At 40.1% G+C, this 11,862-nt stretch overlaps 1 protein-coding gene across 4 annotated transcripts in view; it reads left to right on the top strand.

The window, feature by feature from the left end:
- Positions 1-2,606: 2,606 nt before the first annotated feature.
- The window catches only part of INTU (inturned planar cell polarity protein), a 79,834-nt gene continuing 70,578 nt past the window's right edge, over positions 2,607-11,862 (top strand). For 3 of the 4 annotated variants that reach the window (XM_044224014.1, XM_044224013.1, XM_044224017.1), the window contains exon 1: positions 2,607-2,841. In XM_044224014.1, coding sequence (XP_044079949.1) covers positions 2,699-2,841 — 143 coding nt within the window. In that variant the 5' untranslated portion in view covers positions 2,607-2,698. The remainder of the gene's footprint in view (positions 2,842-11,862) is intronic. The other variant, XM_044224015.1, reaches the window with a different exon arrangement.

The following is an 11,862-nucleotide window of genomic DNA, read 5'->3' as shown; positions in this document are numbered from 1 at the left end:
CAGGGGCTCCTGGGTGGCTCAGAGGGTTAAGCTTCTGCCTTTGGCTCTGGTCATGGTCTCAGGGTCCTAGGATGGAGCCCTGCATAGAGCTCTCTGCTCGGCGGGGAGCCTGCTTCTCCCTCTCTCTCTGCCTGCTGCTCTGCCTACTTGTGATCTCTCTCTGTGTCAAATAAATAAATAAAATCTTAAAAAAAAGAAATTATACAACAAAAAAACTTTTAGGATATTGAAATGTACATAGTTTAATGTAACAAATGAAACTAAACCGCATCTTGAAAGTTAAAATACTTTTAGCCTGCTACTGCTTATGTTCTTTTCTGTTCTTTTCCTTTTTAAGAGTTTATTTATTTATTTGAGAGAGGGAGCAAGAGTGGAGGGGGAGGGTCAGAGGGAGAGAGAGAAGCAGGCTCCTCGCTGAGCAGGAAGCCTGACTGGGGGCTGGATCCGAGGACCCAGGGATTATGACCTGAGCCAAAGGCAGAGACTTAGCGGACTGATCCAACCACTGGCCCCCACCACTCAGGGTTTTTTTAATTCTCCATGCATATAACCACTTTGTGCCATGGGAAGCACTCATTTCCCACTACGCTTTTCTTTTGGGATTGTAACACTCCATAATAACAGAAGTTTAGACTTCCTCTGTGGCCCTCCATACCCCAGTCTATCTTCCCTTGGATATTCCTTGGAAATCTGCATTTATCATGATACTTACCACTGTGTATTATAAATTGCCTATTTGTCTTTCAGTATCTACCATCTATCTGTCCATGTAGTTTAAGTTAAATCTCGAGCACCCATCCATTGAGATCATGAAATATTTTATCCTTTTTTTACTTGCTATTGTAAGAGTGGGTTAGCATAAGAACGGCCATCCTGAAAGCCGGGAAGCCATTTTACCAAGCGTCCCTAACAGGCGAACCACTGCGTAGGTGACTTGAGATAAGAGAAACTAGCTAAAACCTAAAAACACAACTTAATCATATACCACCAAGGTAACCGGTTAGGGGGTGGCGCCACAGGGACCAGATGTTAATAAAAAGCAAATAGTTAACTTGCTGAGATCACAATCCTGCAAGACAGGAGTCTCCCTTGGTTTACGAATGTCCTAGTGATTTACAACAAAGAAGCTGTCTTCTTGATAGCCCAATTTCCAGGGACAAATGGCTCAGTTCCTTGAGGCCTGATGTCGCCCTCCCCACCATAAAACTGAAGGAGGCTGAGGCGGAGGGAAATGTAAATAAAGTTAAATTTCTTCTAAACCTAAATCTCACTTAACCGCCAGGGTGACGCCGGGTGGCAAAAAGTTAAAGTTAAAACTGTCAAAGTGGGGCGCAAGATATGTATGTAGCTATGAAAAAGTGCCTTGAAAATGCTATATAAACTCCTGGCTTTGAGTGCTCTGGGTCTTGTTAAAACCCGCTGCGTGGGGCATACTTGGACCCCAGCTAGCTGGAAATAAACCTCCCTGTGTGGCTTGCATTATCGAGAGTGTTCTCTGTCTAATTGAGGGGTGGTCAATTCCGTACCCTAACACTATAACATGACTATTTCCCCCATGCATTACTCCTTGAAAACGCTTACTATTCTCATATTCATATTCCATACAAATTATTTAGCTTTTGCCTGCTGTTGAACACTTAGATTGCTTTCAACTTTACACTTCCACAAATTTTATAATTTTTTTCCATCCTTTATTTTCTTAGAATAGATCTGCAATAGTTGAATTACTGAGTCCTGAGGGGGAAATATAATCTAGTATTTAATGACTTAGGTTCAATTTTTGTTTGGCTTTGTTGCCTTCTAGCCAATTGACGATTAAGATGAATAACCTAAGCTTCAGTTTCTTTAGTATAAGATATTTACTTCATAATAATACTTAGCATAGTATACGAATAGAACAAGTAATTTGAGAATATTGCTGATTCTCAATAAATGCTATTATTTTGTACTTAGAGAAAATACTTGGAGGTATTCGTAAATTACCGATAAAATCGATCACTTTACACTTCCAACTCAGTGATGAGAAGAAATTGTAACTTTGTGTTACAGAATGAACATGCAGTTGATTTCACAACACTGCCACCCATTTGAAGCACTCCATGGCATCTGCCCAGACGGAAAACTATAAATACGTTTGCAATTGGGAAACAAAATGAAAACCGAGGAGACAGTGGAGCGTATTTACATTAGCACCTCTTTGAGGTCGTTGTTTAAAAGCTTTCCTTCCTAGTCCAGGAAGCAGAGGCCCTGAGGAAGGGTAAAGAGGAGTTTCCTTCACCTCAAGGAAACCCCAGGCTATGTGCCTCTAAGGCTTTGGGCAGCCGTTCCGCGTAGAAAACACAGGGCAAAGTGCAAACTGGAAGAAAAGGGAAAAACAGTGGGTCTCCTCTATTAACAAATTCTGCGCCTCCAAAAGAGTGCATTTAGGAGAGTCTAAGCGGTGAAATTTTAACTACTTAAATTCCTCCAACTGAGACGCCCTCCTGGACATTTCACCTCATTGGCTTCTTTCAGTAGTTCTCGCGCTCTCGGGTAAAGCTTCCTCGTCTCCCTGGCAACCCAAACCGCCACCAATTGCAGCCAAGGGTTGGCGGTCACGTGGCGTCTCCTCTTTCCCAGTGGAGACAACATGGCGGATATAGCGAGCTGTACTTTCGAGATTTGAATTACGCGACTTGCAGCTATTGCATTCCTGATTATGGCGTCTCTGGTTTCGTGTGGCTCGCGTCATAGGCCAGATGAGCTCCCCGGAGACCCGTCTTCACAAGAAGATGAGGATTGCGATTATGAAGATCGGGTCAGCTACTCGGGTTCATACTCCTCAGAGAGTAGCGATTATGAGTAAGAGTCTTGAAGAGGGGCAGTTAAATCCATCCTTTCAAACCAGAGAGTGTACACGTGGGCTGGGGGGACTGCCAGAATGTTGGCGTGGTTGGGTTTGAGTAGAGTTCTATAATCAGTGGGATTTACTTGAGCCACGTTCCGCTTCTGCGGTATTGTGAGCCGCAATGACGTGCCATTCTTCGCTATCGTGGGCTTTTTATGATGGTCAGGTGAGGAGGTTTTCCTCTTTGTGGCGGGTTCTGTAGTATTTAAGGGTATATCTGTTAGGATGTTCACAACATTCTTTGAGCTTGTCGCAGTGCCTTCTCTGCTGTTACGGTCTTTGTGATTTTAGTGGAAGTATACCCTACACGTTTTATAAATAAACTATTGAAATTATACAGATTTTCTTTTCTTGTTTTAAAAATGGGTAGGTATAGAAAAAAAAAAATCGCCCTTACTCCTCACCTTCAAGAACAACTTCTCAGCATTTGGGGGGTATTTCTGCTCTATTTTCCTATACATTTTCACGGTTTTCTTGTTTTCTACTTAGTATGATACGTAGTTTTTTTTTTTTGTTTTTTGTTTTTTTTTTTAAGATTGTTATTTATCTATTTGTCAGAGCACAAGCAGGGGGAGCGGTAGGCAGAGGAGGCAGAGGGAGAAGCAGACTTCCCTTGAGGAAGGAGCCTGATGTGGGACTGGATTCCAGGACCACTGGGTTCATGACCAAGAGTTGAGGGCAGATGCTTAACCTTCTGAGCCACCCAGGCATCCCAATAATGTGATTTTTTAAATATAGAATAAGTGTTATTTTCCACTTTTTAATCCTTAATAACATTGAAAAGTTTATTTTGATCCATAGGACCCAATGCTATTTCAATTTTGCAGGAATCTATTTCTTACTGCTATGAATTAAGACCTTTTTTGAAAAGTAAATTAGTCCTAGTTTGAAAGCTATGGATAACAGTGAGAAGGTTTAGGTGCCAAACCCTGGACCAATCCCATAACAGACTCCCATGCATAGTCAGTTTTAGGATGACATTTTAAGTGTATTATTTAGGAATAATGATTGCAAGTATTTGATGTGTATTTAGGAGTAAAAATTACTTGGCAATTATTTCCACCTTTGGGTATGTAAAAAGGATTTACCATTATCTTTAAAAGGGTAAGGGAAAACTAATGACTGCTTAATATACTCTAGAGCCTCCATAAAGACAGATTACATTCTTGAGAAGACTGTCAAGTATTTTGTGTAATCTTCTGCTGTGGTCATTTAAAAAGTAGTTAAAAAATGATGGTTATCAAGTGAGGCACTGGATGAAGGATGGGTTACAGGAAACCTGATTTGGTCTTGCTGTGGAAGTCATGGATCTTGTGAGACTAGAGCTCCTGGTTTCTCTGCATCTTAGAAACACACTTTTAGCTTAGAGAGAATCTGTAATTCATCCATAGTCACACAGCTGAGTTTTTCAGCATAGAAATTTAGGAGGCCTGATTGCAAATGGAATGAAGGCAAATGAACTAGCCCTGTTTCCTAGGAAATGAGCAATCTGATGACCCTGTGTTAGGAAAACTTGTTAACTCAAAACATTCTGTAATTCAAAATACATGTAAATATGGATTTTATATATAAATATTTGTATATATATTGTGTGTGTATATATATGTATATATTTTTTAAAGGGCATTAAGTTTTCCTCATTAGTTATTCACTCGTTACGCCAGATGTTCCAGTGTCTTTATCCTCCTAATAATAAAAGTACAGTAAATCGGGGCGCCTGAGTGGCTCAGTAGTTTAAAGCCTCTGCCTTCGACTCAGGTCATGATCCCAGGGTCCTGGGATTGAGCCCCACATCAGGCTCTCTGCTCAGTAGGGAGCCTGCTTCCCCTTCTCTCTCTCTCTCTCTGCCTACCTCTCTGCCTACTCGTGATCTCTGTCAAAAAAAAAAAAAAAAAAAAACCCTTTAAAAAGTACAGTAAACCTCTGTTGCAAAATGTTCAGGTGGTCTATATTTTCAAGTCCTGTCAAGATTCAGATTTAAGGGCGCCTGGGTGGCTCAGTGGGTTAAGCCGCTGCCTTCGGCTCAGGTCATGATCTCAGGGTCCTGGGATCAAGGCCCGCATCGGGCTCTCTGCTCAGCGGGGAGCCTGCTTCCTCCTTTCTCTCTGCCTGCCTCTCTGCCTGCTTGTGATCTCTGTCTGTCAAATAAATAAATAAAATCTTTAAAAAAAAATAAAAAAAAATTTAAAAAAAAAGATTCAGATTTAATGTTTATCCCTTCTTCGTGTGTAGGACATGAGAATTGATTTGCTGATCTGACCAGGTAGGTTTCTGGTCTGTTCTTATTTACCTCTCTAACCTGCAGAGTCACCACTGTAGAAGTGGTCTTCCCAGTTTGGACATTACTTTTTTTTTTTTTTTTTTTTTTAAGATTTTATTTATTTAAAGGGGGCATGTGAGTGGGGTTAGGGAGGGGCAGAGGGAGAGGGAAAATTTCAAGCACACTCTGCCCTCCAAGTGGAACTTGACTTGGAATCTCACGACCCTGAGATCATGACTTGAGTCAAAACCAGCCATGGGACACTTAACCTGCTGAGCCACCCAGGCAAGCACCTCTGGACCAGATCACTTCTTTCTTTCTTTCTTTTTTTTAAAAGATTTTATTTATTTATTTGATGGGGGGTGGAGAGAGAGAGAGAGCGATCACAAATAGGCAGAGAGGCAGGCAGAGGGGGAGGGGAAGCAGGCTCCCTGCCAAGCAGAGAGCCCAACTCGGGGCTCGATCCCAGGACCCTGAGACCATGACCCGAGCCAAAGGCAGAGGCTTAACCCACTGAGCCACCTAGGTGCCCCAGACCAGATCACTTCTTAATCAAATACACAGGGACATGTGAACATGTGAACCTAATTTTTCTCATCAAAGCTAAGAGATAGGCATTGTCCATGTTGTTGCCTATATGTAGTTCATTCTTTTTTAACTTCTGAATAGGATTCCACTATATGACAATACCACAGGTTATCCTTTTCTTGGGTTTTAACATAGGGATGTTTTACTTGAAGAATCAAAATACTTTGAAGTCGTGATGCTGTATACTGTATTAACATCCAATTTAGGATAATTCCCTTTTTCTTCTGCTCTGATCCCTGACTTCTTTTTCCTTTTAATTTAATTTCTCTTTTATCAAATTACATGTATTAGGAATTCAAACAGTGTATGTCTAAGTTTTTTATGAAAATGGCAATTCTTTGCTACCCTTTCTCTCTGCTTCCAGCTCAGCATGTTTTTTTTGTTTGTTTGTTTTTTGTTTTTTTTTTTGACAGAGAGAGAGATCACAAGTAGGCAGAGAGGCAGGCAGAGAGAGAGAGGAGGAAGCAGGCTCCCTGCTGAGCAGAGAGCCCGATGTGGGGCTCGATCCCAGAACACTGAGATCATGACCTGAGCTGAAGGCAGCGGCCTAATACACTGAGCCACCCAGGCGCCCCCCAGCTCAGCATGTTTAAAGATAATTCATTATCTTCCCTGTTTCTCCCCTGGTGTTGCCCATTTTACCTACTAACATCATGTTGCTCATGTTGTCAGATCTAATAAGTCTGCAGTCTTGTTGACTTCCTTTTCTGATATCCACCCATCCCCCCACCCCCACCCCAGAGGCACTGCCTGACTTAAAGCGCTGGCCTCTCCCATTTAAGAGTGGAGTAGCCTTCTAACTGATCTGGATGACTCTTCTTTCATCTCCAGCCTTTTTTCCATACAGCTGCCAGAATTTGCTTTCTAGAACACAGTTCTGAATCCTTTTTCTCTTAGAGAACTGACTACAAAAAAAATATTGTGGCAGTTTGGATCAAAAATAGAATTAAACACATACTTGAAGCTAAATAAAATGAAGTAAATATGCATATGCTTAACTAGGTCATCCTCATGATCCTGAAGAGAAGGCTGAGATTTAAGGAACAGCTAATATGTCAGGCTTGGTCACTGATGGTTGTATTGCAAAGAATTCAGCCACTTCAATTACAATGGAATTTCTTGTTGCCTGAATGTAGTCATCCTTTGCAAGGTAATGAGTATTCGATTAAGAGTAAGGGTCAGAAAACCTGTGTTCTCTTTATCCCTGCCACTAACTGTATGGCCTTACATGGGTCACATGACTTCTATAAGGATCAGTTTTCACGTGTTAAAATGGGAATGAGAATATTTACTTAACTTTGAATTTTGTTGACCATGAGAAGGTTTGTTAAATTCTAGGAAAGGGAAGTTTGTGAACTGTTGATGGTAAGGAATTGACAAGAGGCAAAGAGGAGTTGATGGTAGAGGTGACATTTTTTTTTTTTTGAGGTGACATTTTTGATTTGAAAGAAGGTTAATCCAAGCTGAGTTTTATTTCCTCATATTTCCCCCAGCTTTATGGAGTATAATTGTCAAGTAAAAATTGTATATATTTAAGGTGTACAATGTAGTGATTTGATACAGAGGATTCTCTAGAGGAATGCGGATGCCCTTCACAAGTTTATTTTGCTTGCCTAAAAGTGTTAACATTTTAATTTCTTCAAATTATCCCTGGTCTTGAGGGGTTCAGAATCAGAAGAATTCTTGGTTATAAATTATCATTTTATGAGATGACTCTTATAACAAGTTTTCTCATCTTTGTCAGAGGTTTCACAACTTCTTCCATATATTCAGGAGGGAGAACACTTCATATTTTAAGGGGCAGAGTGGTTAAAGAGAAAACTGAAGGCTGCATGTGCAAGCATTTCTATGAAATCTTTGTGTAGATGGCCAAATAAAGACATGCTTTTCTTTTTTCTTAATTCAAAATTATTTTCTCCGAAAAATTTGAAATATGCACAAAAGAAGAAAGAAGGCCCTTATATACTTCTCACCAAAGACATGGCTTTTCTTTACATGAAAATTATCTTCTGTTACTGAATGAGAAGCTTTACGGGCCTTCATTTATTCTGACTTATTTTAAAATTTGAAGTAATAAGATAATTGTGGTAGGGCATTGAAACTACTCTGTGTAATACTATAATGGTGGATGATGCATGTCATTATGCATTTACCTAAGCCTATAAAATGTACACCACCAAGAGTGAACTGTAATGTAAACTATGGATTTGGGGTGGTTATAATATATGACTATAGGTTTATCCATTGTAACAAATGTATCATTCTGGTGGGAGATATAGATAATGGAAGAGGTTATGCATGTGAGAGGAAGGAGTATGTTGGAAATCTCTGTACCCTCAGCTCAATTTTTCTTTGAACCTAAAATTGTTCCAAAAAAAAAAAAAAAAGGTAGTAAATAATTTTTCTATAGTACTCAAAAGCTCAGTGGCCGCCAAAATAAATTCCAGATTATTAGGGGTTTCAGATCTGTCCCTAGCCTCTCTGATCTCATCTTTGATGATCTTCCTTCTTTAAAGCCTTTTTTGTTCCCACTTGTCTTACCTCGGACTATTATTTAAAAAATAATATAGGGTGCCTGGGTGGCTAAGTCAGTTAAGCATCTGACTCTTGATTTCTGCTCAGGTCATGATCTCAGGGTCATAGGATCAAGCCCCACATCAGGCTCTGCACTAGGCAAGGAGCATGGTTAAGATTCTCTCTCTCGGGGCACCTGGGTGGCTCAGTGGGTTAAAGCCTCTGCCTTTGGCTCAGGTCATGGTCCCAGGGTCCTGGGATCAAGCCCTGCATTGGGCTCTCTGCTTGGCAAGGAGCCTGCTTCCCTCTCTGCCTGCCTCTCTACCTACATGTGATCTTTGTCTGTCAAATAAATAAATAAAATCTTAAAAAAAAAAAAAAAAGATTCTCTCTCTCCCTCTCCGCCCCCACCCCTGTTCCCACTCACATACACACTCTCTCTCTTAAAAAAATAAATTAAATTAAATTTAAGAAAATAGCATAGACTGAGTAGCTTATAAACAACAGAAATTTTTTTCTCACAATTCTGAAGGCTGGTTGTTCAAGATCACTGTACCAGCATGGTCAGGTTCTGTTGACACCCCTCCCCCAAGTTGTGGATTGCTGACTTCTCTTTGTATCCTCACATGGCAGAAAACAGAGAGAACAAGCAAGCTTTTTCATGACCCTTATGAGGATGCTAATCCCGTTCACCAGAGCTCCATCCTCATGGCCTCATCTAATCCTAATTGCTTCCCAAAGGTCCCACCTCCTAATAGCATCACATTGAGTGATAGGGTTTCAACATAAGCATTTTGGGGAGACACATTCAGTTCTTAACATTATTACACGGAAATATACACTCATGCTCATACCTCTTGTGTACTTCACACCTACACTTGTATGTCCTTTGTTCTCTCTGAAACATCCTTTCTTGCTATCTTATCAAAATCATTCAATGTCCCACTTATGCGCTACCTTCTCCTATAGACTTTTTTGATACTTCTTACACTTAATTTCCCTAAACTTGGCTCTCCTGTAGCAGTTTTGGTTCTTCACTTTTGGGCCTTGCATTTTAGGTAGGTGATGAGCCCTCTGTCCATCTTACATCTTTAAAAGCACAAAAATGCCCTATCACAAATGTTTTGCTGGTCTGTGATTTCAGTTTTGCCAGGGTCAGATCTTACGCTCAACTCAGTGATTTGTAAGCATGCTCCATTTAACTGAAGGGGGGGGACATAGGGAATGTGGTCCTGGGAATGGGGTCATTATTAGCTTAGTTCCAGTGGAGATGTGTTCCTGATGTAAAAATTTATTTCATGCAGTGAGTACACAGTAGTTTACTGGCTGATCCCTTCCTTTTCTCTAACATGCTTCACATTTGTTCCAGTGATGACTCTGGCTGAGCTAGAAGGACCACCAGCCCATCCCAGGTTCCCCACCCCTCAAGCTGCCATAACATCTAGCACAGATTTTAACTATTAAAATTATGGCTTTCTTCTAGAAAACAATCAAAAGACTTCAAAGATAAAAATTAGATATTGCTGGTAGAGCACAGAAAAACGTTAGATCAGCGCTAAACAAACATCAGATAGACTCGATATTTAGTTGTTATGTTTTTATTGTGTGTGGGTTTTCTCTGTCCCTAGAATTGTCCTGCTGTACATATTAGGACCATGTAACTATGTGTTTTGGCCACTTTGGTACTTTTGCCCACTAACAAGGAAAACAAAGTATACTGTAACAGGTTTGGAGTAGTAGCAAAAGCCTGTTTTCCTTAAGGAAATGAACCAGTAGCTCTGGCTATTCATAACTTTTCTTGTGGTAGCCAAGAAAATCCTAATACCATTTCAGTTGATAAAAAATGTTGACAATGTAAATAAAGACCTAAGGGATTCAATAATTTAGAAGAAAAAAAAATAGTATCAGTGTAGAATTCTTTTTTTTTTAAGATTTTATTAGGGGCTCCTGGGTGGCTCAGTCATTAAGCATCTAGCTTTGGCTCAGGTTATGATCCAAGGATCCTGGGATCAAGCCCTGCATCAGGCTCCCTGCTCAGCGGAAAGCCTGCTTCTCCCTCTCCCCCTGCTTCTATTCCCTCTCTTGTGGTGTTTCTGTCAAATAAATAAATACAAATCTTTTTAAAATTTTATTCATTTATTTATTAGAGAGAGAGCGCTCACAAGCAGGGGGGTGGGAGAGGGAGAAGCAGGCTCCCCACTGAGCACGGGTTCCCATACAGGGTCAATCCCAGGACCCTGGATCATGACCTGAGCCTAAGCAGATGTTTAACCAACTGAGCCACCCAGGCACCCTTCAACATAGGATTCTTGAATATGAATTGAGAAACTTATTAGCATTATCTGAAGTTCATTTTCTTTAATATAGTTATGTTACTCTATATATAAGTGAACTTGATTATTTGTAAATTAGCAAATCTTTCTTTTGGGAAGAAGGACTCTGCTCATGTTTACTACGTCAGAGCCTTGAAAACCACTTAAAGTGTCCTCGGGGCGCCTGGGTGGCTCAGTGGGTTAAGCCGCTGCCTTCAGCTCGGGTCATGATCTCAGGGTCCTGGGATCGGGCCCCGCATCGGGCTCTCTGCTCAGTGGGGAGCCTGCTTCCTCCTCTCTCTCTGCCTGCCTCTCTGCCTACTTGTGATCTCTCTCTGTCAAATAAATAAATAAAATCTTTAAAAAAAAAAACCCACTTAAAGTGTCCTCAAACTTTGCAAGCAGACAATGAATATACAATTATTTCTGTTCAGAGAAAAGTGGAATAAACAAAATAATCTCATTGCAAGACATTTACACAATGACAAGTTTGCAATTTATACCATAGGATCTCAGAAAAGAGATTAAAGAACACTTATAAAAATGTGAATTAAAGCTGCTTGAGTTGATTCCTTTTTAAAAACAAACATTTTCTTGTGGAATAAGTTTAGATCTTACAGAGGAATTGCAAACATAGTACAGAGTGTTCCTGTATGTCCTTCACCCAGTTTCCCCTGATGTTAACATCTTATACAACTACGATGTGTTTGCCAGAAATAAGAAATTAGTACATTAGTACATTAGTACAGTACTTTTAAATAACTCCAGACTTTATTTGAATTTTACCATTTATCTGCTTATGTCCTTTTTCTTTTCTAGGATCTAATCCAGGGTATCATAATGCATTTAGTCATTAAGTCTCCCTAGTTTCCTATGGTCTGTGACAGTTTTTTAGTTGTTTCTTGTTTTTTATAACCTGGATCACTTGGTTAAGGTAAAGTCTGCAAGGTTTCTTCACTGTGAAGTTACTATTTATCTCTTTCCGTATTCTGTTGTTTGGGGGCACATCACTGAGTCCAGTTCACATTAAAGGGGAGAAAGGGTTAAGCTCCATCTCTTGGAGTAGGAAGTATCAACATACAATATTTATTTAATTTTGTTATTAATAATAGTTGCACTGAAAGGTTGTTTTTTTCCTAATTGTTGCTTTAATACACCCTCTTCTAGTAGAACTAGTTTGAGAATACAGTCTTTACAACTCTCTCAAACTTTCTAATACATTAATCGGTTATGCTCTTATTGCTTATCTAAACAGGAATTAATCATCTGGAGTAGGAGTTAGGAATTCCAGGAATAATGAA

Source organism: Neovison vison, chromosome 11 (assembly GCF_020171115.1).
Source record: "Neovison vison isolate M4711 chromosome 11, ASM_NN_V1, whole genome shotgun sequence".
Classification (NCBI taxonomy): Eukaryota; Metazoa; Chordata; class Mammalia; order Carnivora; family Mustelidae; genus Neogale; species Neogale vison.
The sequence above is the reverse complement of the archived record's forward strand: the minus strand, read 5'-3'. Positions and strand labels throughout refer to the sequence as shown.